The sequence below is a fragment of the Myodes glareolus genome, chromosome 9 (assembly GCF_982192425.1).
Source record: "Myodes glareolus chromosome 9, mMyoGla1.1, whole genome shotgun sequence".
Classification (NCBI taxonomy): domain Eukaryota; kingdom Metazoa; phylum Chordata; class Mammalia; order Rodentia; family Cricetidae; genus Myodes; species Myodes glareolus.
In genome coordinates, this window is record NC_142034.1 from 2,661,945 (window position 1) to 2,689,552 (window position 27,608).

The 27,608-nt window shown below is 48.1% G+C and overlaps 1 protein-coding gene and 1 long non-coding RNA gene across 6 annotated transcripts in view; one reads left to right on the plus strand and one right to left on the minus strand.

The window, feature by feature from the left end:
- The window catches only part of LOC148120732 (uncharacterized), a 32,611-nt gene extending 12,190 nt beyond the window's left edge, over window positions 1-20,421 (plus strand). Inside the window, exons 3-4 of the long non-coding RNA XR_015738699.1 lie at window positions 19,189-19,285; window positions 19,372-20,421. This is a non-coding gene — a long non-coding RNA (uncharacterized LOC148120732). The remainder of the gene's footprint in view (window positions 1-19,188; window positions 19,286-19,371) is intronic.
- The window catches only part of LOC146893374 (E3 ubiquitin-protein ligase RNF213-like), an 86,595-nt gene that overhangs the window by 7,097 nt on the left and 51,890 nt on the right, over window positions 1-27,608 (minus strand). For all 5 annotated transcript variants that reach the window (XM_087909670.1, XM_087909668.1, XM_087909666.1 and 2 more), the window contains 29 exons: window positions 26,647-26,766; window positions 26,172-26,269; window positions 25,640-25,781; window positions 25,249-25,387; window positions 24,392-24,583; window positions 22,712-22,842; window positions 21,057-21,211; window positions 19,763-19,975; window positions 19,333-19,514; window positions 18,698-18,818; window positions 17,022-17,122; window positions 16,719-16,901; window positions 15,465-15,634; window positions 15,275-15,374; window positions 15,060-15,171; window positions 13,911-14,121; window positions 13,518-13,708; window positions 12,686-12,808; window positions 11,804-11,914; window positions 10,837-11,079; window positions 10,041-10,122; window positions 9,305-9,339; window positions 7,714-7,808; window positions 6,034-6,193; window positions 5,103-5,283; window positions 3,727-3,818; window positions 2,986-3,237; window positions 780-912; window positions 445-528 (listed from right to left, as the gene is read on the minus strand). In XM_087909670.1, coding sequence (XP_087765796.1) covers window positions 445-528; window positions 780-912; window positions 2,986-3,237; window positions 3,727-3,818; window positions 5,103-5,283; window positions 6,034-6,193; window positions 7,714-7,808; window positions 9,305-9,339; window positions 10,041-10,122; window positions 10,837-11,079; window positions 11,804-11,914; window positions 12,686-12,808; window positions 13,518-13,708; window positions 13,911-14,121; window positions 15,060-15,171; window positions 15,275-15,374; window positions 15,465-15,634; window positions 16,719-16,901; window positions 17,022-17,122; window positions 18,698-18,818; window positions 19,333-19,514; window positions 19,763-19,975; window positions 21,057-21,211; window positions 22,712-22,842; window positions 24,392-24,583; window positions 25,249-25,387; window positions 25,640-25,781; window positions 26,172-26,269; window positions 26,647-26,766 — 4,152 coding nt within the window. The remainder of the gene's footprint in view (window positions 1-444; window positions 529-779; window positions 913-2,985; window positions 3,238-3,726; window positions 3,819-5,102; window positions 5,284-6,033; window positions 6,194-7,713; window positions 7,809-9,304; window positions 9,340-10,040; window positions 10,123-10,836; window positions 11,080-11,803; window positions 11,915-12,685; window positions 12,809-13,517; window positions 13,709-13,910; window positions 14,122-15,059; window positions 15,172-15,274; window positions 15,375-15,464; window positions 15,635-16,718; window positions 16,902-17,021; window positions 17,123-18,697; window positions 18,819-19,332; window positions 19,515-19,762; window positions 19,976-21,056; window positions 21,212-22,711; window positions 22,843-24,391; window positions 24,584-25,248; window positions 25,388-25,639; window positions 25,782-26,171; window positions 26,270-26,646; window positions 26,767-27,608) is intronic.

A 27,608-nucleotide genomic window follows, 5' to 3' on the forward strand; every position in this document is an offset into this window, starting at 1 on the left:
GCTGTAGGCCATTTTCTTAATTAGTGATTGATGGAGAAGGGCCCAGCCAATTGTGGGTGTTGCCATATTTGGTCTGGTTGTCCTGGATTGAATAAGAAAGAAGACCGAGGAAGCTGTGGGGAGCAAGTCAATAAAGCAGCAGCCCTCCATGGCCTCTGCATCAGCTTCTGCCTCTGGGTCTCTGCCCTGCTTAAGTTCCTGTCCTGACTTCCTTTGATGATGAGCAGTGCTGAGGAAGAAATAAACCATGTGAACCCTTTTTGCCTCAACTTGCTTTTATCATCCCTTTTCATCAGAGCAGTTGTCACTCTAACTAAGACAGCCTCCAAATGGAGACACCTAGTGAGCCTGTGTGGTGCTGGTGTAACAGGCCAAGCTCCATGCAGAGCATTGTGCGCACAGCACATCCTGTGTGACACTCTGCTGGGGGAGGAGGACACTCACCATTGGTCTCCAGTGACCGCCTCAGCGCATTCCAGGTGGAAAGAAAGACAGTGATCCGATCGTGGTACAGCATTCTCAGCCCATCTGTTGAGTAAAGCATTTGGTGAGAACCGTGACAACAGTACAGCCAAGTTCTGATCCACACAGTACAAGCTCTGATCTCTGGATAGAACCAATTCTGTGCTGTCCTGCTGCAGCTGAGCTGACTGGAATTTGTGTCTCCTCACCTCATGGTGAAAGCTCAAGACACATGGCACCGGTAACCGAGCCCTCGTCCCTTCCTCTGTAAACACAGAGGGTCCTCATTTCTTCTTAGAGCTTGGGCAGAATCATACCTGATTGGTGACTGCTAATAAAACCTCGAATGGAACCGTACTCTGCTTCTGAAATGTTCTGGAATCGTTTCACTAGATCTCTTTGCAAGGCCAAAATCTCAGGCAAGAATTTCACCAACCTCAGTTCTGGTTCCTGCAGAAAGGAAGATGGGTAATAGTGATGCCTCTCATCAATCTAAGAAATGCTGTCGGCACGTATTCTTTGTGCGCGATTGGTGCTGCTGATCCTATCTGGTCAGTGTTTCATCTTACATAGGGATGTACCCTAGAATTAAATACAAGTACGGGCCACCCCATTCTTTCACTACAAACCCACAAATGGCTTGCAGGGTTATACTGTTCTACACACAGCCCACCCAGAGCCAAACCCATGTGCCAAAATCCAATGGGACAGAGCTGCCTTGAAGACTGCATCCTGTCTCATCCAGTAAAACATCAGCCCAGGTTGGACCAAATACCTAACTGCAGGACCCAAAACTGCCAGAAGAAACAGAAAAACATGCTGGGTAAGGAGTGGTTTCTGGACAGGAATCCAAATGCACCAGTCAGATGGAATACCGTCTCACCCAGTCAGCAGGTGAGTGAGAAAACAGCAAGGGACAGATGCTGGCCAGGATGTGCAGAAAAGGGATTAGCATTGCTAGTAGAATGTAAATATGAACAGGTATCATGGCAAAAAGTATGGGGCGTCCTCAAAAATTAAATGTTAATCACCATACAATCCATCCTTTCTTTCGGTTCTGCACTCACAGAAATGAGGTCACATGAGCACACACAACAGCTAAGACAACCTCAGCCTACATGCCTGTCAGTAGACGAATGGGCAGAGAATGTGTGGTGTATGTCTCAGAGGCAGACAGGCAGCCTCAGAGCATAGGATGGATACAGTCCTGCCATTGGCACAAAAATGGATACAGTTGGCATAGACGTCACTTTACATTTATTTGTTTTTAAGATTTATGTATTTTATGTATATGAATGCTCTGTGCATGGCTGTCTGCACCACCAGTAGAGGGCATCAGATCCCACTATAGATGATTGTGAGCCACTATATGGGTGCTGGGAATTAAACTCAAGTCCTGTGGAAGAACAGTCAGTGCTCTCAATGACTGAAGCATCTCTCCCGCTCCAGGAGGTCACTTTATTAAATGAAATAAGTCTGATACAGAAAGATAAGCACAAGACACTCATATGTACGGGCTAAGGGAAGTTGACTTAGAGGAAGGATGGCAATCACCGCTCTACTCCACTGGTCTCCAGGGACCACCTCAGGGTGTTCCATGCAGACAGAAAGACAGGGATGTGACCATGTAACTGCTTTCTCAGCCCATCTGTGGAGCAGCAGATGGAGGAAATAGGTAGAAAGGCTGGCAAAAGAAGGGGGCTTCACCAGCACATTCTGTGTGCATCTGTAGAAATGTCCCATAGGCCCCTTTATCTGTATCTATTATTATGTTTAATAGTTATCATTATTAAATTATAAAGAGAAGAGAAAGTTAGTAGTGCCTATTGTTCCAAAGCTTTGGACCCCAGCTTCCTCAGCCAAAGAAAACTACCCGAGAGAAGTCACAGCGTTGACATGAGTACATTTCTTCTGTGAACACCAGAAGTTTCTGAATCACTTGCTGGCTGCAAACACTGGTTCTCAGTGAAACAAAAAGACCACTGTGCTTGAGGACCCCAGTGGGTACAGGAGCTGCATGTGTTTCTGGGTTTTAGACAGGATTGCTGCATCTCATAGCTCTCCACCCTGCTTCCAGCCCACATCCCCACTTCAGTCTGTGCCTAGAAGGTCTACAGGTTGGGAGGAAGGTTTTACATACTAATAATATTTACAGTCAGCAGGCTCTGCAGGTCACCTGCTCCAAGCTACGAGGAGGAGACATGGCTCAAGACCTGTACCTTCATTGTTGCTGAGTGGCCAAGTAGACCCCTGGTCCTCAAGTTCTCTTTAGGTGACCACTGACCAACTTGTATGTAGTTTACATGTGACTCTGCTTCAGACTGCCTGAGACTGCAAGCAAGGGCTGAAGACCTCCCTCTCTCCTTGAGTCTCCTGCTGTTCATGTTCTATTAGAGTCACAGCACTGGCAGCTGCTCAGAGTTCCACCCTAGGAACCAATATTCTGAACAAAGGTTCAGAGCTTGTTCGGTCCTGGGGATCATCTGCACAGAAAAAGCTAGATCACCCGGGCATCACGTGTACCTTCTGGAGGAAGAACCAGAGGACAGGCACCGTTTCTTTGCCATTTTTCTGTTCCACAATATGCCGCAGGTTCTCCACTGTGATCTTCTTCCTGCAGCTCCAAATCTTCGAGCAATGAACCACACTCTTTTGGGGCAAGTGAGGCAGGAAGGTTGCTGGGTCCCTGTATATGATTTTGGCCACGGGGTTGGAGCTGATGCGCTCATCTTGGCTGATAAGAGCATTTACAGCTGCCAAGGTTTGGTCAAGATGCTGGGTGAAGAAAATGACACAGAATTCTCCAACTGAGACACTGCTGCACACATCTGGGACACCTAGTAACTCACTGTGGCTGCCCTCCTTGTCTTGAGTGTCCCATTGCTGGTTTCCGCTATAATCCAACAGTACCTGTTGTAGGGTTTCCCTCCCTGTGCACAGGGGACTAAGAGGACCATACCTGTTGCTTTTCTTTCCTCACTTTATTTGTGGTGTGCATTGCTCCTCTCTGACAGAAGGGTCATTCATCCTCGACTACTGTGCATCCCAGCACATCTCTATAGGATAGAAAGTCTGCTTCCCACCCTCAGATGCTGCTATCTACAGTGACGATAAACAAGCTGGAGGATGAGGACACTGAACTTTGAACCTTGGTAGAGGCTCCTGCAGCTCTTTCCCAGGGATGATGGGCAAAGATTGCTCTGCAGATATGTGGGAGACCCCTACCCTATCCTAGAGAAGTGCTGAGTGACCGTCACAGCTCACCTTCAATTCAGGTAGAAGAAGAGCTTCAAGATACTTCTCCCAGCTGTTTCTGGATGCTTTGGTTGACAATTCTGCATTAAAATTTAATACACCTACAAATAAAATAAAAACATGTGGGTTGCTGTAGAACAAGAGCCATAGCAGCCTGCATACAGTAAGCATGAAATAACTGCCAATAGAAAGTCCTATGTGGGGGAAGTAAGCCCCTTCCTAAGTTCTCTAAGAGTGTGAACTGTCCTGGACGCAGTCTCTGCTGCTCCCACGTTGTGACAGCATTTCAACCTCAGATAGGTCCTCTGACCCATTGCTGCCACAACAAAGCCATTTGATCAAAAGTACTAAGGACAGAACCTAAAAATCACAAGCCCAGGAGCAGTGACAGAGGCCAGTGGTACCATCAGCTACTCCAGGTGCTACTCCTCAGACCAGCAGGCAGAGCAGGCAGAGCAGGCAGGACCCATGAAGGTGGTGCAGATCCTGAGATGGTGGAGCCTTCTAGGACTCCATCATTTGTGTAAAATCACAGGACAACTAAAATCCATGGAACAAATTCCCTGTGATGCTGACTGGGGAGGGAGGCCCAGGGAGGAGGGAGTGCTCTGTTTGCAGGTGGCACTTTATAGTGTCACTGCCTTATTATAAAGTAGCACAGTGGGTCAGGCGTAGTGGAGCACGCCTTTAATCCCAGCACTCGGGAGGTGCAGGCAGGAGATCTCTGTGAGTATGAGGCCAGCCTGGTCTATAAGAGCTAGTTCCAGGACAGGCTCCAAAGCTACAGAGAAACCCTGTCTCAAAAAACTGAAAAAAAAACCAAAAAAATAAAATTAAATTAAAAAAAACAAATAATGTCATCTGCAGTGACATTTACTGCCTTTCCTAGTAGACTTAGAGGCTTAGAGCAGAAGTGTCAGCTCAGGGAGCAGTGCTTGCTTTGTCTTGAGTGTGCTGTGTACATGGAAACATTGCATTGTCAACTCTGGGGCTAGCGCACAGCCATGGAATTTTTAGTAAAGAGCAGAAGCAATGACAGTGACCGATTCTTGCACACACATCATCTCCATCACAGTGGGTTGGCACTTGCGTGTAAACAGTCTCGAGAAGCAGAGGTCCTTGTTAGGTAGGTGGATGGATGGAGGAACAGAGCAGCCTCTTTGCCCCAGTAAGAGTTCATGCTTTTTCTCCCATCTCCTCTCTGTTTATTAAAGGAGTTTCCTGTGAAACCCATACTTGTCTCGAACTCACAACAATCCTCCTGCCTCAGATTCCCAAGTACTAGGGTTACAGGTTGCCATGCTTAGCTCAAGTTTAGTTTACTCACTCAGGAGCCATGGGAAGTGACCCCTAAGTCCAGCTTAGCCTTTGCCCCCTTTGCTTACTCTGGCCAAACACGGGGTGCCGTTCCTTGAGCAAACTGCGCAGGATGAGGTGTACCACAAGGATGGTCTCGTCTGCACTCCTGCCCAGCATCTTGTTTAGCTGTTCCAGGTTTCTCTGGATGTGCTGCTGCAGGAAGCCTTGTGGGTCCTGAACCTGAGGCTTAATGATTCTGATCAGGGCCTGGGAGTAACAAAACAGAAGTTCAGAACACTTCGTGTAAGAGGAGGTGGTGAGCTCAGGAGAGGCCAGGAAGAGGAGGACGGCAGCATGACTGCTGCGGGATGTATCAGCAAAGGTGGAAGAAACAGGAAATGCAGCCTGTGGTGTTGTCTGAGAGTAGATGGCCTCAACCTTGAACTTTCCCCCTCCTGCTAATGCTGATATGAGGGAAATGCAGCACAGATGACCGTAGCTTCCCCATGCTACACTTGGAAAGTGAATCTGTGCTGACATGTCTGTACAGCTGACATCTAGTCTCAGAAATGTAGAAAATTGTTATCAGTTAAAATAAACCAACTCCACTATTCAGTAAAAGAACTCTGACCTCTGGAGAACTGTGAAAAATATTAAAAAAAATAAAATCTCACTGGGCAGTGGTAGTGCATGCCATTAATCACAGCACTTGGGAGGCAGAGATAGACAGATCTCTATGATTTTGAGGCCAGCCTGGTCTACAGAGTGAATTCTAGGACAGCCAGGGCTACAGAGTGACTCTGTCTGGAAAAAAGAAAAGAAATGGATTTTATATAATCTGACAAGCACTTCATCCTAGTCCATGCCATGGTGGAGAAGGCCAGGAGATGTTAGGTTTCTGTCACCTGGTAGATTAGGTACCATCAACACACTCATACTTCACAGACCCTGGTGAGCAAAGGGCTGATGGGAAACAACAGCAGGATCCTCCCCTGTGTAGCAGCTTATCACAAGTACCTGGGGATTCTGAGTGGCACCCACAAGCATAGCCAAGTGAGTGAGTAGCCGGGTGAGAATGAAGACCACTGGGGACAGCCCTCGGTCACATGCCACTGCTTCACCACTGGGCCTTGGGTTGCCCAGCACATGGCCAGTCTGTGTTCTGTCCTCATTAATACTGGAAAGGAAGAGAAGAGACAAGGGAGAGATTGAAATAGGCTGCTCTTCTTAGCTACAGGGGCATCTCAGACCCTTAGGACTGGGAGATAGGGCTCCATGCTCCAAGGAAACAACATTGAAAGTCCTTCTAGGCCTGGGACGCCTGCCTATGCATCATTTTCTTTTCAGCCCGGCCTTCTGGCTGGCTGACTCCCCCAGGACTCAGTTTAAAGGGGTACAGGAAATGGCCACGGCTGCTGATCCCTGGGAAGGCCTCAGGACAGAAGCAGGTGCCATCTGGGCAGCTGAAATGGGGACATTTTGTGCCCATGTTTGTATTTTCCATGTTCTTCTCATTTCTCCAGTCGTAAACTGGGATCCACGGTCTGCAGACCATTTTGCATCATGTGTAGTAGGTGGGAGATGCAATGTGTGCACTCAGTTGCAAAGATACTGCATGTCGAGAACTTCCTGCCAGGTCTTGGAGACAAGCAGCTGGGGTATTGTAAGCTTTGTTCACACAGATGGACCAGAATGTATAGACTGCGTCAGCCCCACCAGCCAATCCTAAGGGCATGACCAGCTGCACTGTGTCAGAAGCCAGGGAACAGACTGCTATTTAGACTGTGACGTCTGCTGGAACAGACCCTCTGTCCCTTCAAAGCCAAGCAACTACAAACCAAAGCCAGGGCAGCTTTGCTTTCTTGTCCCAGTTCCCTAACAGTGCAGTAGGACAAGTCTTTCTACAGCACTCATACTGTGACAGGCGCTGTGGACGAACAATCTAGACGATGCCAAGCATATGGGAAAGGTGTCATTCTCCTTAATTCCTGTGCCCCCTTATATAAGGGACAACTTTCATAAAGGGGCTTAGAATGTGGTGTGGGTTTCCTAAAACTCAGCTCTCACCCAGACCAAGGCAGGACAGTATTTGACAAACCCGATTATATGTCCTTCATCTTGAAAAACAAAAACAAGCCAGGTGACGTGACATGCCCCTGTAATCCTAGCAATAGGATTGGGTCACAATAGGATGAGACAGGCTTGGGCCACATGGTAAGCGCCAGGACTGCCAAGTATGAGATCCTATGTTAAAAGCAAAACAAAACAATACAAAACAAAAGCCAAACAAAACCTGCAAACTACAGATAGGCGGGAAGAAGACAAGAGAGATCTAAGATAGTTTACAGTATAAGTCAGGCAGCATGTGCTGAGATAGGTAGATCTTGTTTCAGTTGGTTTGAGCTACTGTCCTGAATCAGGACATCTACTTACAGACACAAACTTCTACAAGGAGTAAGCCCAAGGACCCACAGAGCATGTCTGTATTAGCAAGTATTAATGTGCAGGCCAGTCTGCGTTTAAGACCAGTGACAGTACCTTATGGCTTCCTGCTGACAGGTACCTTGGCCCTGGTGGCGAGCATGACATAGATCCAGATGTATGATAGTGTCACAAGTTAGTGACAGTTTAGGAGAAAGAGTAGGAAAAGTCCTGAAGCCCAGAGCCAGTTACTAGGAGGGGCAGAAGCTCACGTACCTGATACGATGGAAGCCCTGGTTAGGCTTGTGATTGAGGCCTCCAATCGGAGCACGGCAGTCCGGACAGAAGCTCTGCTGCATTGGCATGCCACACTAGAGTGAACAGTAATGTTTTACACGTGACTGCTGCTGTGTAGTGACCCTGCTCAGCCATAGGAGGTCACTGGGATTGCTTCATCTCTGTGTGTATATATCGGGGGTGTGATATGGGGACTGGGTGGACACTAACTGTAATATGTTAACTGTGGGCAAGTGCAGACTTTTATCAAAAATAGACTTAAGTTTGAATCCCAAATTGATTGGCACCTGATAGGAAACCCTGAAGCACATTTTGCTTTTTCATACCCAGCTCTTTTTCCCTTTCCTGGACGTGTACACTCATCGTAAGGCTTCAGGGTCTTACACCAGGATACAGGCTGTTACTTGCTTCCAGCATGATTTTTTATATACATGAGAGATTTTTATTTTATTTATTTATTTGTTTGTTTGTTTTGTTTTTTTGAGACAGGATTTCTCTGTGTCCCTTTACAGCCTGTTCTGGTACTTGCCTGTAGATCAGACTGGCCTTAAACTCGTAGAGATCCACATGCCTCTGCTTCCCAAGTGCTGGGATTAAATATGTGTGCTCCCACTGTCTGGCAAGATTTTTATTTTTTAAAATACAACCATAATATTTATTAAACTTATATTTATTAATCCCTTAAAAAAGTTAGAAGGAGCTGGGCGATGGTGGCATATACCTTTAATTTCATCACTTGGGAGGCAGAGGCAAACAGATCTCTGTGAGTTCAAGGCCAGCCTGGTCCACAAATGAGTTTCAGGAAAACCAGAAAAACCCTGTCTTGGAAAATCAGAAAAAACTTAGATGGTGTGCATATGTTCTATAAGACATGGCTCACAGTGCACCAAAACAGCTGTAGCTCTCCAGATTGTAGAATTCCATAGCCCAGAGCAGCCTGGGAAAGAGCCTCTTTCTGCTACATTTCATGGACAAGCAAGTACATGAATCTCGGAAAAAGTGAGCAATTGCTTCTGGATTTTCCCTCCACATCTTGTCTTTAATGAACATGTCTCACCATAACGTGGTAGCCCTGGTACTCAGCAAGCACAGGACCTGGGATCAACATGGATTTCCCCAGATGACGATTACATTCATTCTTCTCCATGGCCCTACTCTTGCATGTCTTTTCCATTCTGTACATTGACCCTGGCTGTGTGGTCTGAGGAGGCCATGACTGCCAACCAGCAGCCCTTTGGGGTCCATGGCCCTGAGACAACGTCTGGAAACATTGTAGCTTGTCCCACTTCCCATAGGTGTTGGCACTAGAATCTACTGCACAGACACCAAGCATGCTGCTGCCTGTCCTAAAAATGATAGAAGCAGGCCGCCAGTGGAGACTGCCTGCCCACGGTGCTGCATGAAGACCATGGGAGAACAGCGCTCAGCAGTCAGTCTTATTGGAATTCCCTGAGTGGTCCTCAGAGCAAGCCTGTGGTTCACCAGAGGGCAAGGTTTCATTCCCCCCCACCTATTCTCAGCACGGGGAAACACATTTTGACCTTTCACCCAGCCAAACACCAAAACTCACCTCTCCTACAGAGCACGGATGGCCATTGGGACAATCTGTTCAAAGAATAGGACACACGTTAGCTAGTAAGGGGCCACATGACCCACTGGGGCCCACTCTGCCCTTCTGAACCTGAGCAAGGATAATACGACCTCAGCGCCTCCATAGGAACTGAACAACCCGGTGTATTGTAAGCCAGTGTCTGATGTGTGCCCTGTGTTATAATGCATGTGGTAGTGAGAAATGTCTGACCTTGGTTTTAAAAACCAAGAGAAATTAGAGTCCTGATTCACAAGTAGTTAACTTGGCAGCATAGTGAATAGTATTTTCCTCCTTTCTTTTCTTTGGATTTATTATTGTTATTGGCCACAACATTACAAATACTTTAAAAGATTATTTATTCAAACCAACATGAAAATTCACACAAAGCCTTGGGTCACATGACTTGCCCTCCAGATCTGTACATCAGAAGAGCTATCTTTGGGTCAGAAACTGCTGCTCTGTCTTTGTATGAGTTTCACTATGGTTCAAGTCCCTTCTCCCAAATGGAATGTTCTGGAAAGTACAAAGAAAAGGCTTTATTCCTGGACTCAGATGTAAGAGGGTAAGGCCAACATGGCAGGCAGATCATGAATCCTGTATAACCCTGTTTTCCTGCAGGTCACCAAAGGCAACTGTGGACCCCAAGCATAACCCAAGGCCTGTGTAGTCACAGGCTGATCATTTGTGCTCAGAGGAGCACGATGCCAACACTTACTGTACCAGTGGACACCTTCCAGGCCCGTCCAACTCCTGGCTTGAACCAGCAGGTCTTCAGGCATTGTTGGAAGGAAAGCATTCTGAAAGACCAAATCAGGACAGGTCATAAGTGACAATGTGGCCTTAGAACTTAGGCCAGAGCAAGAAAGGCCTTGACTTCTCAGCTTAAAACTATTTGCCAGGGATGCCTATGGTGGCTAATCTTGGCTTCAGTCTGATTGGATCTGGAATCAGCTAAGAGATAAACCACTGGGCATACCAATGAGGGATTTTCATAACCAGGTTATTTGAACTGGGAATGTGAGTGGCATCTTTCCATATGAAAGGAGGTCCTGGGAAAGCTTTGCTCTTCGCCTGCTTCCCTTCCCACCATGCTGTCAAGTTCATCCACTGCTTCTGTATCACGGATGAGTTCATCTGCCTATTGCTACTGCTGCCATCTGTCACTGACATCAGTGTCTCTCCAGGAATCCTCTAGGTCTTCAGCGTCAGGTTGGGACTACAGAGGCCTGAGTACAGTGAAATGAGCAGCTCTGGGGCTCTCAGCCTCGACGGTGTGAAGACAGCCACTGTTGGACTACCCAGACTGTACCACGTATTCCTGCCTAATCTGACTACTACAATGTCCAGAAGTCTGGGGAGATGGCAGAGGATGGCCAAGTTCCCACCACCACTGTGGGCAGATGAATTAAAATAAAGAAAACACATGGTTTTAACGGTTCCCAAGTCTACAGGTTTGTTGTCCACAGGGACGAAGCCCTGAAGATCCAGAGAGAAAACTGAAGTGATCTTACTGCCATGTTGGCCGGATCGAAGGCCAAGTTCCTCAGGGGCGCCAAGACTCTGTTTTGTCCACACAAGAATATGACTGTAGTATGGACGGCAATTTCAGTCACTGTTCCTTCCAGGCTGCTGTGAGCAGACCTGGTTCGCAGCAGGGGCAGAGTGTTATCCACTAGCGACTTGGCAAAGGATCCAATGTTAGCAGCGGAAAGGATCTTGCTTTCCTCAATGAATTTGTGCATAGTCTCGCATTGCTGATGAGAAAGATGTTTTAACATTAACATGTTTCAAAACAACATTGTAGGGCTGGGCACAGTGTACACGTATGAGCCTTTGGGGGTAGAACTAGGAGAATCAGAAGTTCAAGGTTAAAACTAGCTCAGACTTCATGATACCTTGTATCAAAAAGCAAAGAAACACCACAGCCCAACATTGTACATGGGTGTGGTAATGCACATGTATAGTCCCTGGACTTGGAAGACAGAGGAAGGAGGTTCATGAGTTTGAGGATAGCCTGGGCTACATATGTACAGCAAGACCTTGTCTCAAAAAACAGAAACAGAAAAACAGACCCACTGAGATGCTGTGGTCTGCACAGACCCAGCATGCACAGTGCCATCCCAAGCACCGCAGAAAACACAGAACAAAACACTGAAATTTCATGGTTTGTGCCTTATCATCCACATTTTAATACCAAACACCAAGGCAAATGTGGATGAACAATCACAGTTTAAGGGCAGTTCCTCAGAGAAGAGACCTCACATAGAAACAGTCCCATGTTACCTTATGGTTTTGAACTCAATTTTAGTTGTAATTCTGCAAGCTTTGGGTTAAAGTGAAAATAGGTCTTCCATCTAGTAAGGTTGAAAACCTCTACCATAGAGAATTATGAGCCTAATTTGTGTTGTGACTTCAATTTAGAAATCCCTCTCAGAGATGAGGTTGCAGACACAAGCCCTGCTGTGTTGGACAGCTCACCTGTGGTTTTGGATGGAGGGTGGTGTTGCGGGAACGGTACAAAGAAGCCACCTCTCTGTACAAGGCCAGCAGTAAGTAGGCCGTCTGCTGGGCTTTGGGGCTTCTGCAGGCCTGTAGAGAGACAAAGACCTCAAGTGAGATTTAGAGGTTACATGGCTCTTCTCAGACCCTTGACCCTGAACATGTCTGAGGAAGGGAGAGCATCTTCTGGCCACAGCTCTGGGGTTCCATGGTTCACACACATTGCTAGACAGCCAGCATCTGTCCCCTTGGTGACTGTTTCCTAAGCAGAGGCAGTGTCTGATTTCTCTTCTCAGCACAATGGCAGAGTGAGCAGGGACTCAAACAGGCAGAGCCAGAACAGTTTGAAGGTCGGACTAAAACCCTGGCATCATCCTCAGAACAGTCAGGAGCATGTATGAGGCATGACTCTCCAGAGGAACTTTGTGAAGAATGCCAGCCTTCTTCAGTCCTGAGTGAGCCTGGAGCAGCTCCTCACCAGGGTCTCGGTACCGAAAGGCCAGCTCAAGTGTCACTACACCCGTTCCAGCCATAAGCTTCCCTTGTAGGGCAGGAGGCAGGCACATCTGATTGCTAGTACAGTGTCACTTTAGGGGCTGCTCAGCTGCACAGTCTATTGTTTGACGTATGCACAGGAAGATGCAGGCCTCCAGGGAGTGCCTCCTAGAACCAGAGAGAAGCCCAGACGCATCTTACCGTCAGAGCAGCCCCAGTGTCCAGAGTACCAGAGAGAAGTCCAGATGAATCTTACCATCAGAGCAGCCCCAATGTCCAGGGTACCAGAGAGAAGACCAGACGCATCTTACCATCAGAGCAGCCCCAATGTCCAGGGTACCAGAGAGAAGACCAGACGCATCTTACCATCAGAGCAGCCCCAATGTCCAGGGTCTTGCACTGGAGCACAGCTTTGCCCACTGCATCACGAAGAGCCTTGTATTCGTCACCATGCACTAGGTACCGGTCCATCTGGCTTGGGTCGTCATTCTGCAATCCCAGAAGTACAGAGGGTTAATCACAGTGGGATAATGAGAGGCATTTTGCAAAGAACTCTAGAGAGACAAAGGCACCAGACGGTCCCCCCGAAACATGGAGGTGACTGAAGAGGGACCCCTGCTGACTCTGTTTGGAGTTATCTGAGTCTTCTGTAGCCTCGACGCCTGGGCAGGGCCTGTGCTGACTTTGTTGCTGCTTGCTTTATCCACTCCCAGCACTGCATCGAGCCCAGGTGACAAAAAGTTTGTCACTTCTGAGCCCCAGTGGGGATGATTATGATGATAATAATGAGGAATAAAAAGACCATGATTGTTAGTGCCATTTTACAGTGTGGACTGACTTCTGCGTGCCAGGAAAGGCACAAGAGTGAGACCTTGGATGACCTTGGTCATCGCTCTTAGCTCTGCCTTCCTGTTCTCTTCCAGCTGCCAGAGGTAGAAAGGACAGTTTTCTGTCAGGGCGGAAACATTCATTTACCTTCCCTGTATCCAGCTACGTGAGAAATCAAAACTGAACACACCAGAACACACCAATGTCCCCCTGCGGTAGGGTGGTTTAACTCATGCTGAAGCAGAGGCAATGCCCATTTCCCATCTGGATCGGGAGGGCTCGGGTGAGCAGCACAGTCCAGCCAGAGTCTGCTGCAAACAGGGCTGGCTATATGAAGCTTGCCCTTCACGCCCAAGACCCTGCTCCTCACCTGCTGTTCGATGACACCCCTGGGAAACACCCACTGGCATGGATGGCCCTGCCTGGAGAAGCTCTGCACGAATTCCATCCCACGCTGGCTTGCGAGTTTCCTCACCAGGTACACACGGTGCCAATCATTCTGGATGCGGGTGCAGAACTGCTCAACAAGCTTCAGGAAGCACTGCTTATCTTCAGACAGCTCTGTGGGATCGGGGAGAGAGCAGGTGAGGGACAGTGGGAGGACATCAGAAAGCCATCCAGAGGCCCTGAGCCTGCTCTTTACAACCCCTTAGTGGAAGAACACAGAGGACAGGGTTTGTGGAAGAGGACAGCCATGTCCTCAGAACAGGTTTCCATAGATCCCGAACTTGTGAAGCCGAGGATCTCTGTAGAGCAGACTTGCCTGAGCCTTCCTGAAGCCCCGAGAGGAAGTCAGCAGCCAGGTCAAGGCAGAGGCGGACTCTGGCCACCTGCTGCAGGTACTCCACCGAAGCTGTGCTGGCAGGCTCTGGGCCTCGCCTTCCGGGGGAGTATGTCCTAAGGAAATGGCCTTCCTCTCTCAGGTCCTGCTTGTGACTTCTACAGCCAGCACTTGTCTTCTCATGGATGGAGTCCTGAGGGATGAGGGATACAGAGAGCAGGGCATCAGTCTGCATCAGCAAAGCCCTGTGTAGAGCCGTGGGAAAGACAGTCGCATGGAGAGCAGCACTGCTCATTTTTGGGAATTGTGGAAAAGTAGCATTCCTGTGTCAGAGCAGAATGGATGAGAGCAAGCAAACTTACAAGGGGAAAGGTAATTACTATGGGGAAGTAGAAAGTGTCTGTAGTGATGAGCTGAGGATAACCACGGCCAATTCTGTGCTATGAGGTGCTTTGTTCTTTGTAGTAAGTGGCAATGCATGCATCACCGTCTGTAAAATGCATCACTGGGAACTCAGTTGTGCAAACTTCAGAGTCACTTACAGAGTGAAGACGGCTTGGACATCACTGAGTGCTATCACCCCACAGTGGCCCCTGAGGGATAGGAAGTGCTGACACACCATCAGGCAACCCACGACTGTACACCCACTGTGGAGGGCGGTCACACAGAAGCACGCATCTCTGTTGTACTGACTAGAGTGGCGTCCTGTTGGTTTTCAGAAATGCTTTCTCTGTATGAACTGCATGGGTCACGGTGTTCAAAAGAAATGCAGGGACAGCTGCTTTGGGATGTCTTTCTGTACACTGTGGATGTGTGTTGTTCTCATTGCCTGGTAAAGAAAGCTGCTTTGCCCATTAAGCGTGATAGAGTGAGATGGGAAATCCAAGCAGAGATACAGGAGAAGGGCAGAGTCTGAGAGACATCAGCAGATGCCCAAGGAGCAAGATGCCAGAGTACTGGTAAGCCTGGCAATACACAGATTAATAGAAATGGGTTAATTTAACTTTAAGTGCTAGTTAGTAATAAGCATGATCCATCGGCTAAATATTTATAATTAATATAAGCCTCTAAAAGGTTACTTGGGAACGAGCAGGCAGGAGAGAAACCTCCATTTACAGACAGCTGTCACACCTCCAGGCAGTTGATAAAGAGCAGGTACAGCTCTGTTTTATCTTCTGTTGGGAAGGCTTTGTTCTCTAACTGGGTCAAGTAGTTCTGGATGTAATCCTTTACCTCAAGGAAGCTGTGGAGAGAGACACATGGTTCCTGCTTATGTCAGTTTATGGGAAATCCATACCCGCACCCTCTGAGTGACTCAGCCAAGGGAAGCAGTGAGGGCCACTGACCTGTACTTGAGAAGCAGTTTTAGGAGCACAGAGCGAATGACAGGAGTCTTGTCAACGACATCCTCAAATGGAGACAGAGACTTTGTGTGTTCACGGTGCACTGCAACCAGAGAAGGGGCTGTGGTGCACATCACGGTACACAGCTGAGCTGAAATCTGGGTTTTACATTTATGGGAAGCAGACAACTCACTTTGGGAAGCGTCTCTCAGCAGCTCCTTTTGAATGAAGAGCAAGGACAACAGGCTGTCAATCACGCTCTCCTGAGGAGGGGTGTCATCTTTGAAGCACATGGTGGAGACCAAGTCCACGAAGAAGCTGTTACACATGTTCCGGAACTGGGTGTGCTTTGCGATGGCTTTGCTGGCGGGGCGGGGGATTGTGATGAAACACTTGTTTGAGTGTGTTCCCAACCCTTCCAGACAGGGATGTCTGTGAGAGTGTGTTCCCAACCCTTCCAGGCAGAGTGAGGTTGCATAATATTTTGCCTTAATGCTTGTTTGACCTTGAATTCATGGCTATTCTATATCAGTCTTCTAATTGCTGGGTTTAAAACTAGGCTAGCTTTTTTGTTTGGAATCAACAAATGACATGAGTTACAATGGTCAGAATGGTCTTCAGCCTGTAACAGTGTCAATATTGCTTCTAGGAAGACTGTCAGTGTTTGGACCGCTGGGTGTCCTAGATCATGGGGAAGGACAGGGTAACAGGGTCTGGGCTACTGTGGCCTTTGCTTGTCCATCTCCAGAAAGCTGGGCTACGTCTCCCTTCATCCTTGATCAGAGAGTAACAAGAGGACAGATGAGGATCTGGGCAGATGGTGCCACTGGTGAGGACGTCCTTGCACCTCTGATCTCAGCAGTAGGGCTCTGAGGGGGTGGCAGGAGGGTCCTAGAGCTCACTGGCTGGTCAGCCAGGCAGAGTTGAAGATTAGTGAGGTGCTTGTCCCAAAAGACGAGGTAGAGAGTGATCAAGAAGATAATCTGATGTTTCTATCTGCACACATGCTCATATTCATTGACACACACATGGACATCTGCCACATGAACACATACATACAAGGAGGGCAGATAAGGGCAGGGCTATGGGTCAGAGGCCGGGCACATGCTGAGTCTACATGAGTCCCTGGGTTCCATCCCCAGCTTACTCCCACCCTCCCCACTAAAAGATGCCGAACCAAACCTACATCCTCGGTTTTCTCTCAAGGACATTATTTATGACTTTCTGGTTTATTTCCCGAGTTTGCTGGCTCCATGTTTGTGCCTGTCTTATTTGGGAAAAGAATTTTGAGGCAGATGTCCAGGAAGTCTTGCTTTTGGGATTGCTTCTGAGAGTTCTCTGAAGCCAGCCCTTGGACCCAGGGAAAGCTGACTGAAGGAAGATTGGCATCTACAGACACCGCATAGGAAAAAGAGAGGAAGGAAGCTTAGAAGAATGGGCGTCTTACCTGTGTTCCTGGGAAACAGTTGGTGAGAACTGGTCTGGCAAGTCAGTTAAGCAGTAGGGACATATCATTTGCCCTGGGACGAGCCAGGTTTTGATGCACAGTAGACAACATACGTGATTGCAAGGCAGACAGACAGGGTCCTGTGCATCTCCCAGGCAGATGTGACATGGCTGAATACCAAACCTACAACCAAGAAGACAATCAGTTGCAGAGCAGAAAAGCTGCCTGGAAGGAGTGAGCCCTTCTACCCCAATTGCAGGTGTAGAAGAGCTCGCTCTAGGAGTTTTATTCTGCATAGCTCACCTGCTGAATGTTTTGCTGACTTTGTCCTTGCATTCACAAAGCATCTTCATTACAGCCACAAATGGCCTATGGGTCTTGAGGTCTGAGTTCTCTTCAAGACACTGAGGGAGAAGGGCAATAGTGAGTCGTGAGGGGGCCTGAGACTCAACACCATGGTCTCAGTGACTGATGACATGCGGTCCAGTCCTGACTATAGTGTGCCTACAGCACTAGACTCTTGTGATGCTTCTCTTAGCAAGTTTGGACAGTTTTGGGGGCTCGAGACGTGGCTTGGCAGTTAAGAGCAGTGGTTTCATTCCCAACCACCGATAGTTCCAGTTCCAAGGATCTGACACTCTCTCTGGCTTCCTTGGGTAACAGGCATACACATGGTATACAGACATACATGCAGGCAAAACACATAAAAGCCATGCACATAAAATAAAAATTAAGTATGACCAGGCATAGTGGTGGTACTTGCTTTTAATTCCAGCACTCAGGAGGCAAAAGCAGGCAGATTGTGGTAAGTTCACAGCCAGCCTGGTCTACATAGTGAGTTCCAAGACAGCCAGAACTACACAGTAAAACTAAGTCTTAAAAAACAAAAAAACAAAAAAGAAATTTAAAAAATGCCTTTAAAAATCCAAAACAAATCTAAATTTACAGTATCTTATTTTTCTATCTGTGCAAACTCAGATACCTCGGATTATCAGGTTTGGTGGGACTGCTCTCTATGACTCTTCTTAGGTTCTGTGACTATGCTTTTCATGTATGCATGTCCACATGCGTGTGGAGACGGGAGGACAGACAACCTCAGGTGCCATCACCACACTCATCCCACCCCCCTTCTTAAAAGACTCAGTGTACTAATCATGACCATCCAGAGAGCCCCAGGCATCCCCTGTCGCCACCTTCATAAGACTGGGATTACAAGTACAAGTCACAACATCTGGCTTTTATGTGTGGTTTCTGGGGATTGAACTCTGGTCCTCTACTGAACCATCTGCCCAGTTCTGACTGTACTGCTTTCCAAAACACAAAATTCTCAACTTCGGAATTTTTCCCTATTCTTTTTTTTTTTTTGACAGGATTTTGTTTTGTGTAGCTCTCACTATCCTGGAACTCACTATGTAGGCCAGGCTGGCCTTGAACTCACATAGCTCAACCTGCCTCTGCCTCCCCAGTGCTTGAAATAAAAAAGGAATGTGCCACCACCACCTGACTCCTGTATTTCTCTTTTAGGGTCCTACCTCCATATCATGAGATATTTTGACTTGTAAATAATAATGTAGTGACTGGCTGTGTATATATTACTAACCTTTAAAAAAAAATGTTAGTTTTGGGGGAATCATATCTTTGCTTTAGAATAATCTCTAGAAGGAGGCTGGAGCGATGGCTTAGCAGTTAAGAGCACTGGTTGCTCTTCAAGAGGTCCAGGATTCCATTCCTTGCACCCACATGGCAGCTCACAACTGTCTGTAACTCCAGTTCCAGGATATCTGATACCTTCACACAGACATATATAGGCGAAACACCAATGCACATAAAATAAAAATAAATTATTAAAAAAAGGAATAATCTACTGAATGAACGTAAGGTTTAGGGAAACAGTGCTGCAACCAGAGGAAACTGTCGGGAGGTTTCAGCCCTCCACACTGCTCAGAGTCGGGCAGACCTTATTGAAGCCCAGCACTCACCTTGTCTAGTAAGAAGACATGCTTGGTTACCAGCTGACTCAGCTCGGGAATCTGGCTTTCAGTCTCCAGGAGAACATGCTCCACAAAGAGCGCAATGGAGAAAGTGCGGTCCCACAGGGCTCTGTCAAAGAAGGCATTAACCATGAGCTCTGACAGGGGAGCCAGAGATACAGGAGGAGAGAGCAGGGCTGAGCAGAGGCTGGAGCTAGAGGTGAGGCGGTCCAAGGGCTCTTTCCCTGCACAGCGCTGTTCCAGACAGTGTCCCACTCTTGCCCACACCAGGCCCATGGGAGACCCAAGCCATGTTCCATACCTCAACACACAGTGGTCCTGCAAGCTCAACACAAGGACTGTTTACTGACCTCGACAGCCTGCCCCTACTCCGCTGGCCCTGTCTACCCCTTCCCTGCTTTCCTTTTGGCTTTGCCTACTACACTGTAACATGTCCACTTCCTACCTGTCTCAGGACTGTTTTCTTCCTTCGTCTCTAGAATCATGAGATACCCAGCTCCTGGGGAGACTCCACTGTTAAACAGGTCAATGAAGACTCTCCTACCCACCCACTCATCCGGCTCTAGGATTTGAAAGGTAACAGGGTGAGCACGGAGTGCACTGAGCAGGCTTCTGCTGCTCACCTGACCTCCTGGACAGTGTTTCTGGTTGTGTTCCCACAGCCCCGCAAATACTCTCTGGAACAGACAAGCTCCAGCGGCATGGCCAGATTCTTCACCATCTGTAACCAGGCCTTGGGACTCGGCTTCAGGATGTCTCCCGTCAGGACTTCAACACAGGCCATTGCTGCAAGCGCATCTAGTGTCTGGAACAAGGAGAAGTGGCAATTGTCCAGCAGGGTCCTTTTCTACGTCACCCTTCAACACAGTCCTGCATCCTTATTCCCAGCGTGTTGTGGGTCCAGACTTGTCCCCTATTCCTCCATCACACTGCAGATGGGCCCGTAAAGAATCTCCTATGGGGACAGGGCTCCACAAGCCCTCTGCTCACAAGGTGGATGGGATGCGCTCATTGAGGGCAGGCCCAGCTGGCCCTCCCCGGGGAGACCCCTACCATTTCACTCCCAGCCAAGCTGTGCTTCTGTGCTGCTTCACTGAGACTCTTCAGGACCTGGGGGTGGATAGTCAACACTCTGGAGAAGTTCTGCAGCCGCGTCCTGAAGTGCTGATAGGCAAGGTGCACCCAGGGCAAGGAGAGCCCTTCTTCAGGCATTCCTGAAGTCACTTGGAGCTCACAGAGGCAGGACCACAGGGCCATCTGCAGGAACTGGAGACAAAAGCATTTCAGTGCAGAGTTGTACATGATGAAGTCTTGCTTTTCTGTGGAAGATCCTAAGTATTCTAAAGCTAGTTTTGTTTTTTCTTTCTTTCTTTGATCCAATTTGTTAGCTTTTGTCTCGTCAGGACAATGACTACCTGGCTGCTTTCTGGTGGAGTTTTATGGCCATTTTTCTCACTGGCACTTGAAACTGGTGTGCCCACATCTACTGCCAACTTGACACATCTAGAGTCAATGGAGAGGAGGGAGCCTCAGTTGAGAAAACACCTCTGCAAGATCAGGCTGGGGGCAAGTCTGTAGGGCATTTGTTTTTCCTTCTCTATGTAGCCCTTGCTGTCCTGGAACTCACTGTGTAGACTAAGGCTGATCTCAAACTGCAGAGATCCCCCTGCTTCTGCCTCCCAAGTGCTGGGATTAAAGGGGTGCTACCACCACCTGGCTCCCCCATTTCTCTTTTAAGGTCTTACACATTGCATTCCATCTAGACATCCACATTTGTTCTATTAGCAGGTGGTTTATTAAATCTCACAAATCAAACAAGGCTTGATCCATAATGATTCCTAGGAAGAACTGCATTAACCTCTGACCCTACAGGTTATAGTATGTTCCCAAATTTATACCTATGAAATGAGGTATGAAGATTTCTGGTGGTCAAATGCATCCATCTTTCCAGTGAATTTCATTTTTACACTTGATCTTAGCCAAAAGGCCGAGAAGCGATAGAATTTCATTTTTATTATTATTATAATTACTATTACTTTTACTATTGGTCTCCTGTAGCCCAGGCTGCTCCTGAACTTGCTTTGGTTTTCAACTGTTGTTCCTCCTGCCTCTATCTCCACAGTGTAGGGATTATAGATTATAGATTATCTGGGATTATTGATGTTTGCCACTATGAGGGCAGCTATGGAGAGATCAGAACTCCTTCAAGTGACACAAGGTTGCCTCTAGAAGACACAGAGTGGAGGCTGGGGGTTGATCCTGTGTGTCCCGTAGCTCTAAGGGTGTCCTAATTTGGCAGCACTGGCCGAGGTGAGCGTGGGCTCCTGTGCATTTCATCCATACCTACCTTTAACTCCTCCCCTGAAGCCACTTTCATGGTCAAAAGCAGGAAGTCCTTCGAGTAGCTCTGCAGGAGCTCCTGCTGCTGTGCCACAGGGAGCTGAGCCAGAAACCTGCCCAAGGGAGTCTTCTGGAAGATTTCCACGAACTTCTTAGATAACCCTACGGAAGAAGGCAGAGGGTGGCATGAACGGGGTGAAACCCTGAGTCTAGGGAAGAAAGAGGTCATTGCCCCAAGAAGCAGCCATGAGACCTAGGCTGGAGGGGTGGCTGTGCTGAACTGGAGCCCAGAGTGGTGCTGGCTGCCTGGCCGCTGTCCAGAAGGCAGGGAAAACAAATAGAGGCAGAAGCAGTGTTAAGGTTGGGTCACAAACAGCCAAGCTAGCCCAGGGGAGAAAACATCGGCCACACCCCGTCTGTGGTCTGTCTAGAGTTCCAGGCGGGTCAGCAGAAGCTGGTCCTCGGGCTGGGGTCAGGGGCCACACCAACAATCACTCTGCTTCCCTCAACTCTGCTTGCAGCTGCTCAGAACCAGCAGGGGCAGAGCGTCTGTCTTCAGGAAAAAGGAGGGTTCCTCCTCAGGACAGACTGCTTCATGGGGGTTCAAAGACAGTGGCCCAAGCTGATCTGGGAAAACAGGGTCAGCTCAGAGCATCCGGGTCGCTGCATCAGTGCTGAGGAAGACTCTGCATGAAAACTGCTTCCCACAAGATGTTAGGCTGGCCGGGCAGTGGTGGCGCATGCCTTTAATCCCAGCACTTGGGAGGCAGAGGCAGGCAGGTCTTTGTGAGTTCAAGACCAGCCTGATCTACAAGAGCTAGTTCCAGGACATGCTCCAAAGCTACAGAAAAACCCTGTCTCGAAAAGCCAAAAAAAAAAAAAAAGGCTGTCATTCTTTCTAGAGGGACAATGGCCAGATCCCTAATGTTTGACAGCAAGCTACTCTGTGACGGGGAGGACCTAATGGCTCCACATGGAGGAGGATGCTCTGCTCTGATAAATTCCACATTGGGGACATTTCTCTGAGTTGTCCAGGAGTCCAGGTGAGAAAATCCTTCCTAGATCTGGAAGCAAACTCTTCCCGAGGTAACATGGCCCATTTGTCATGCTTCCAAACAGTGACTAAAGGATTTACCCTGTCATGTTATACCTAAAGACTTATGACCCTTGATGGAGACTGTGCATGTATGTGTGCATGCACATGTACTCATGTATCACAGCACATGTGTGGAGGTCAGAGGACAACTTGTAGCAGTCAGTTCCCTCCTCCTGACATGCCGATGTCAAGGATTAAATTCAGGTTATCAGGCTTTACTGATAACCTACGCGCACTGAGCCACCTTGTTAGCCCTGCAACAGAAGTTTTCAAAGACCATTCTGGGGGCTGCTCTACTACCACAGTGTTAAACTGAAACCTCTAAAATTGCCCTGTCTTGAGCAGGTAAATTCTTTTTTTAATTTTGTTTTTTTCAAGACAGGGTTTCTCTGTAGCTTCTGAGCCTGTCCAGGAACTAGCTCTTGTAGACCACGTTAGCCTTGAACTCACAGAGATCCGCCTACCTCTTCCTATGGAGTCCTGGGAATAAAGGTGTGTGCTACCACTGCCCGGCTGAGCAGGTTATTGTTTGTGCATTGCCTTGAGCCTGCTGTGGGGTAGCTTACCCTCTGTGTCTGTGATATACTGAGCCTGCACCCAGAGCTCCTCCAGGTAGTCCCTGATCCTCCAGCTGAAAGGCACAGCATTGCAGGCTTCCTTGGGCAGGTTCATGTGGCTCTGTACCAGGATGGAGGACCTGAGCAAGGCGAACGAGAGTGAGGTCTGTGAGTTGTTACCTGAGACATGAGGTAGTGTGCACAACGCCAGCCCGTCAGTCCTGAGAGAGAGAGAGAGAGAGAGAGAGAGAGAGAGAGAGAGAGAAAGAGAGAGGCTATCACTGGGGCACGGCTGTGATGGACCACTTGTCTACATGGGTGAGGTTCTAGGTAGCATTTCATATGGCAAGGAGCAGGAGAAGACATGTTAGGGATGGGAGATGTCTCAGTCAAGTCAAGCCGTGCAAGCATGAGGTCCTGTGTTTAGATCCCTAGCACCCTCTTTTAAAAAAGGCGGGTGCAGTTGCATCCACTTGAAATCCCAGTGCAGGGAGGCAGAGATGAGGAATGACCCCGCACTAGCCAAATAGTAAGCTTCAAGATGAGAGAACTTCTCAGAAAAGAAGGCAGTTGTGGGAGAGATGGCTCAGCAGTTAAAAGCAGATGCTGCTCTTCCAGAGGAGCTGAGTTCAGTTCCCAGCACCCACACCCATGGGTGATAACTGCCTGCAGCTCCAGCTCCAGGGGCTCCTCTGGTCTCCATGGCAACCATGTAAACAGACACAGACAGACACACACAAATAAAAACAAACCTTTAACAAGAGGGCTTCTGTAACTGAGAAAGATACACTGTGCTAACACACATGCATGTGCACATATGTGCATACACACACACAATAAATAAATTCTTAAAATGTAAAAAAAAAATGTTGACTATTGTTGAAGGTCTCATGGATAAGCTGCAGGTGGGTTTCCAGGTCAGGGAATCTGCTGTCCAAAAACTCAGGGAAAAGTCTTATTTACAAACAGAAGAAAAATGACACAAGAGCCAAGTAAGGAGTCCAAAGTTCTGTGGCAGAACCAAGTCTCTGTGGCCTCCCCCTCCCCTACTGCCCCTGTGCAGAGGTCAGACCATAAGCTTGAAGCTTTCTTATATGAACATCAGCAGCACGCTGTCCTCTAAGTAAGTGCTCCCCCCAGCAATTCAGAATCTCATTGCTGGAGAAATGGTTCAGTAGTTAAGGTTGCTTTCTGCTCTACCTGAGCTCAGTTCTGTTCCTGTTACCCACATTCGGTAGCTCACAACTGTCTGTAACTCCTGCTCCAGGGATCCAACACCGTCTTTGGGGCTCAATGGATACCCACATACATGGTACCCACACAATTTTTAATATCCCCTTCTTTATGTCTACATTTTGGGACCAAAGTTTCTGTGAGTCCAAGCCCCACAAGGTCAGGCCTTGGGAAACGGTCAAGCACAGGAAAGGCAAAGCAGAGGTTCTGCCACCTCAGCATCTGTGTTGCACAATAGAACTTGGTGAGCCGAATCATCACATGTGCACTCAGAGAAGACAGATGGAACAGCAGAGTGGCCAGGGACCTCTCAGGGTTTCTGTGAGCATTGTCTGCTGCTGTGATGCTCCAGGGTGCACTGAGCAGGTACACAGGGTACCAGCAGTAGCTTGGGGAGAGAGCAAGGTGCTGCTCTGTTCTGAACTTCCCCTCCATAAAAGCAAGGCTTCCACTCACCCTGTGTTGTTTACCACGAGAGGGATGTTCAGGAACTTAATGTCACTGAAAATAAACATCCAAAGATCTTGGGCCCAGGCTGGAGAATCTGACAGAGCCAATAGCTCCAGATTGCCATCTCTGTCGATGTAAGATATCATGCTGGCCATGAAGGAGGTGACCACATTTTGGATCCGCTTCCAAAGGGTATGCCTGCAGCAGGGGCAGAGTAAACCCACTATGGTTAGGGTACTCATGACACACACTACTGCTGCCTCTGCATTCTCTTCCTGAGGTTCCCACATGGAAGTCAGAATAACAGCAGCTTGCCAGTGTTTTCAAGAATGGGGAAAGTGGTTGGAGATGGCTCAGCTATAAACAGCGTGGGTCACATGGTTAGCATTATGAGTTACATGGTTAGCATTATGAGTTACATGGTTAACAGCATGGACTACATGGTTAGCAGCATGGTTCACATGGTTAACAGCATGAGTTACATGGTTAACAGCATGTCGTTAACTACATTACTCTGTGCTGCTGACCTGCTAAGGAATATGATGTGAATCAGTGGCAAGCATCATTATACCATGAACCAAGGCTTAAATTCAACCTCCAGTACCATCCCAAGTCCATAATTGATTAGAAGATTGTACGAAAACAATTATTAAGTAATGTTGGAGACTGGTAGCTAGGGTTAGCATCGAATACAGAGAATATGAAAAGAAGAGATTAAAACCTGCTGAAGAAGAAAATAGTTGTCACAGTGGACAAAGACCTCCCTTAAGTCACACCAGCAGGAGTACATCACTAAGAGTCACACCAGCAGAGTACATCATTGGAATGGTACAAAGACCTCCCTGCTTGTTTTACCCTTGTACCTGAAGGTGCCTGCCTCCTGGAGGGCATCCTGATTGGCAGCCTCCCTGGTGACCCACTGCTTTTGACTCGGGGTCTGGTTCTCTTCTTGCTTCTTTAGAAGAACATGGAGGCGCATCTTAGATTTCCACAAAAAGGAGGCTGTGAAGATGATGGGGGAACTGACTTGATGAATTCATGCACACATGGTTGTAGAGTCCATCATAGTTTTGACCCACCTTACCCAAAAGAAAAGCTGCCCACTCTTTGGCCGGGAAAGTTCTATTACATAATCTGATGGATTACCATGGGTTGTACCATTGTCTGCTGTTCCTGTCAAGTCTAAGAAGCCTGAAAGATCACTCTCTCCACATGAGGTGGAGGATGCAGCACTGGGGTGTGAGGCTCACTTACCATTGCGTGCGTTGTCCTCATTTAAGAGGCCAAGAAGAATGGTGACTCTCCTCGTGCTGCGTGCGCAGCTCTCGTTCTGGTCCCTGAGCATCCCCACTGCACTCTGCACACAGCTCCGCAGCAGTCTGGTGGTGTCCAGGACCTGTGCACACCCAGGAAGAGAACAGGCTTCTAGTTGCCAATTCCAGTCTGGACAAAGGCCAGGCCACCCATGTGAAATGATGGTTTCATGTTAGCAACAATGTGGCCCCGGTTGGTGGTCATTACGGCAAAAGTTGCACTATAACTACCAGCCATATCCCTCAATGACCAACATCAGCAAGCGAGTCAGGGATGAAGGAATGGGACAGAACTAACTTAGTGAAAAGAATGATTCACTTACACATCCACTGTGGAAGGACAGGGTCCAGGCTAACCCACCCCCAGTCATAACTACAGGGTTCTTATAACTCCCAGGAGAGAGGTCACAGATGCAGCTCCCTTAGCCAATGGGAAAAGCAGGACTGACATCACAGCCTCCTGGGTCAGATACCATCTCTGGCTCCTCTGGACCTTCCACTTCCATTTGTTCCTCTGCCATTTCTTCTGACTCGCTGGTGTCTTTCTCCATTGCCTCCTCTGGGTCATGTGCTAGACAAAAGACAAGGCAAACATTACCATGAGGACCAGAATGGGGTGTGTCACATGGTCTGGGACTTGCCCAGCTTCCCTGTCCCTATCTGTAATGGTGGTCCTAGTAAAGGGAACATGTGCCTGTATATCAGCTCCATCTCTTGCTCAGGTGCTCCCTAGCCTAGCCTCTAAGGGCTGGCAAAGGAACCCTAAGTAGACTGGCGAGCTGTGGGCACACACAGGTGGCCTCCCCTCAGCTGCACCATAGTTTGTTATGAACTCTGAGGGCTGGGACTGCAAGAGCAGCGTGGCTCTGCGTTCAGCACAGCACTGCTGCCCCTGGCATTTCCCCTGTCACCTCCACCAAGTCCCCAGATGGCTGCCTTGTGACTCACGCTCAGGGTTGTCGGCTGGCTTGAACAGCTGGCTGATGGTGACAGTCTGCAGTTTAGTGACATCTGAGGCCATGATTGTGGATCTGCGGAGGTCGTCGATGTGTACAGACCGCCACAGCCCTGTGAGGAACACAGTCGCTGGAGCCTTCTGGAGCCTAGCTGTGTCCTTACGTCATTACAAACCACATATGCCAACCTTGTTTATTTTATCATTAGTTTTGTGTGCATGTGTATGTGTACATGTGTGTACACATGTGCTATAGCACTCTGTGGAGCCTGGGGATTGAACTCAGAATGTTAAGATTCACAGAAACTGCATTTATTTCCTGGTCCATCCAGCTGGGCTAACCCAGATTTTTTTGTAAGATTGATTAACTGATTTTTATGTATTGATTATTTGCCAACATGTATATGTTTACACCATGTGTATGCCTTGCAGGTCAGAACAGGTTGTCAGATCCCTTGGAACTGGAGATATAGATGGCTGTGATCTGCCGTGTGCATGCTAGGAATCAAACCCAGGTCCTCTGCACCAGCAGTCGGCACTCTTAATCGCTGAGATTAAGCCCAGCCTCTTTGCCCAGAGTTTTAATTACATTCCAGCAAATGGGGTCATCAGTACCCCAAAGTCTAAGCCCCTAGACATGGGAGAAACTACAAGATCTGTCGACAAGATCAACCTAAGCACTCTTTAAGATCTTAAGTAAGCTTTTCAAAGTGCCATGGTGAGCTCTGGACTCCTCATCCACATCTCACCACAGTCACCTCGTCATCATTAGTAAAGGGCCCGTGGGTGACACTGCAGTCACCTCATCACAATTAGCAAAGGTGTGTGAGGCACTGGCGGGGTCTGCTCTTCATTATCTATGAAATTATCCATTTGATTTTCCCATCTCTGGAACACACACGCCTTAAAGAAGGAGAGAGAAGGGACTGATATGAAGACAGCATTTCTCCCAGAG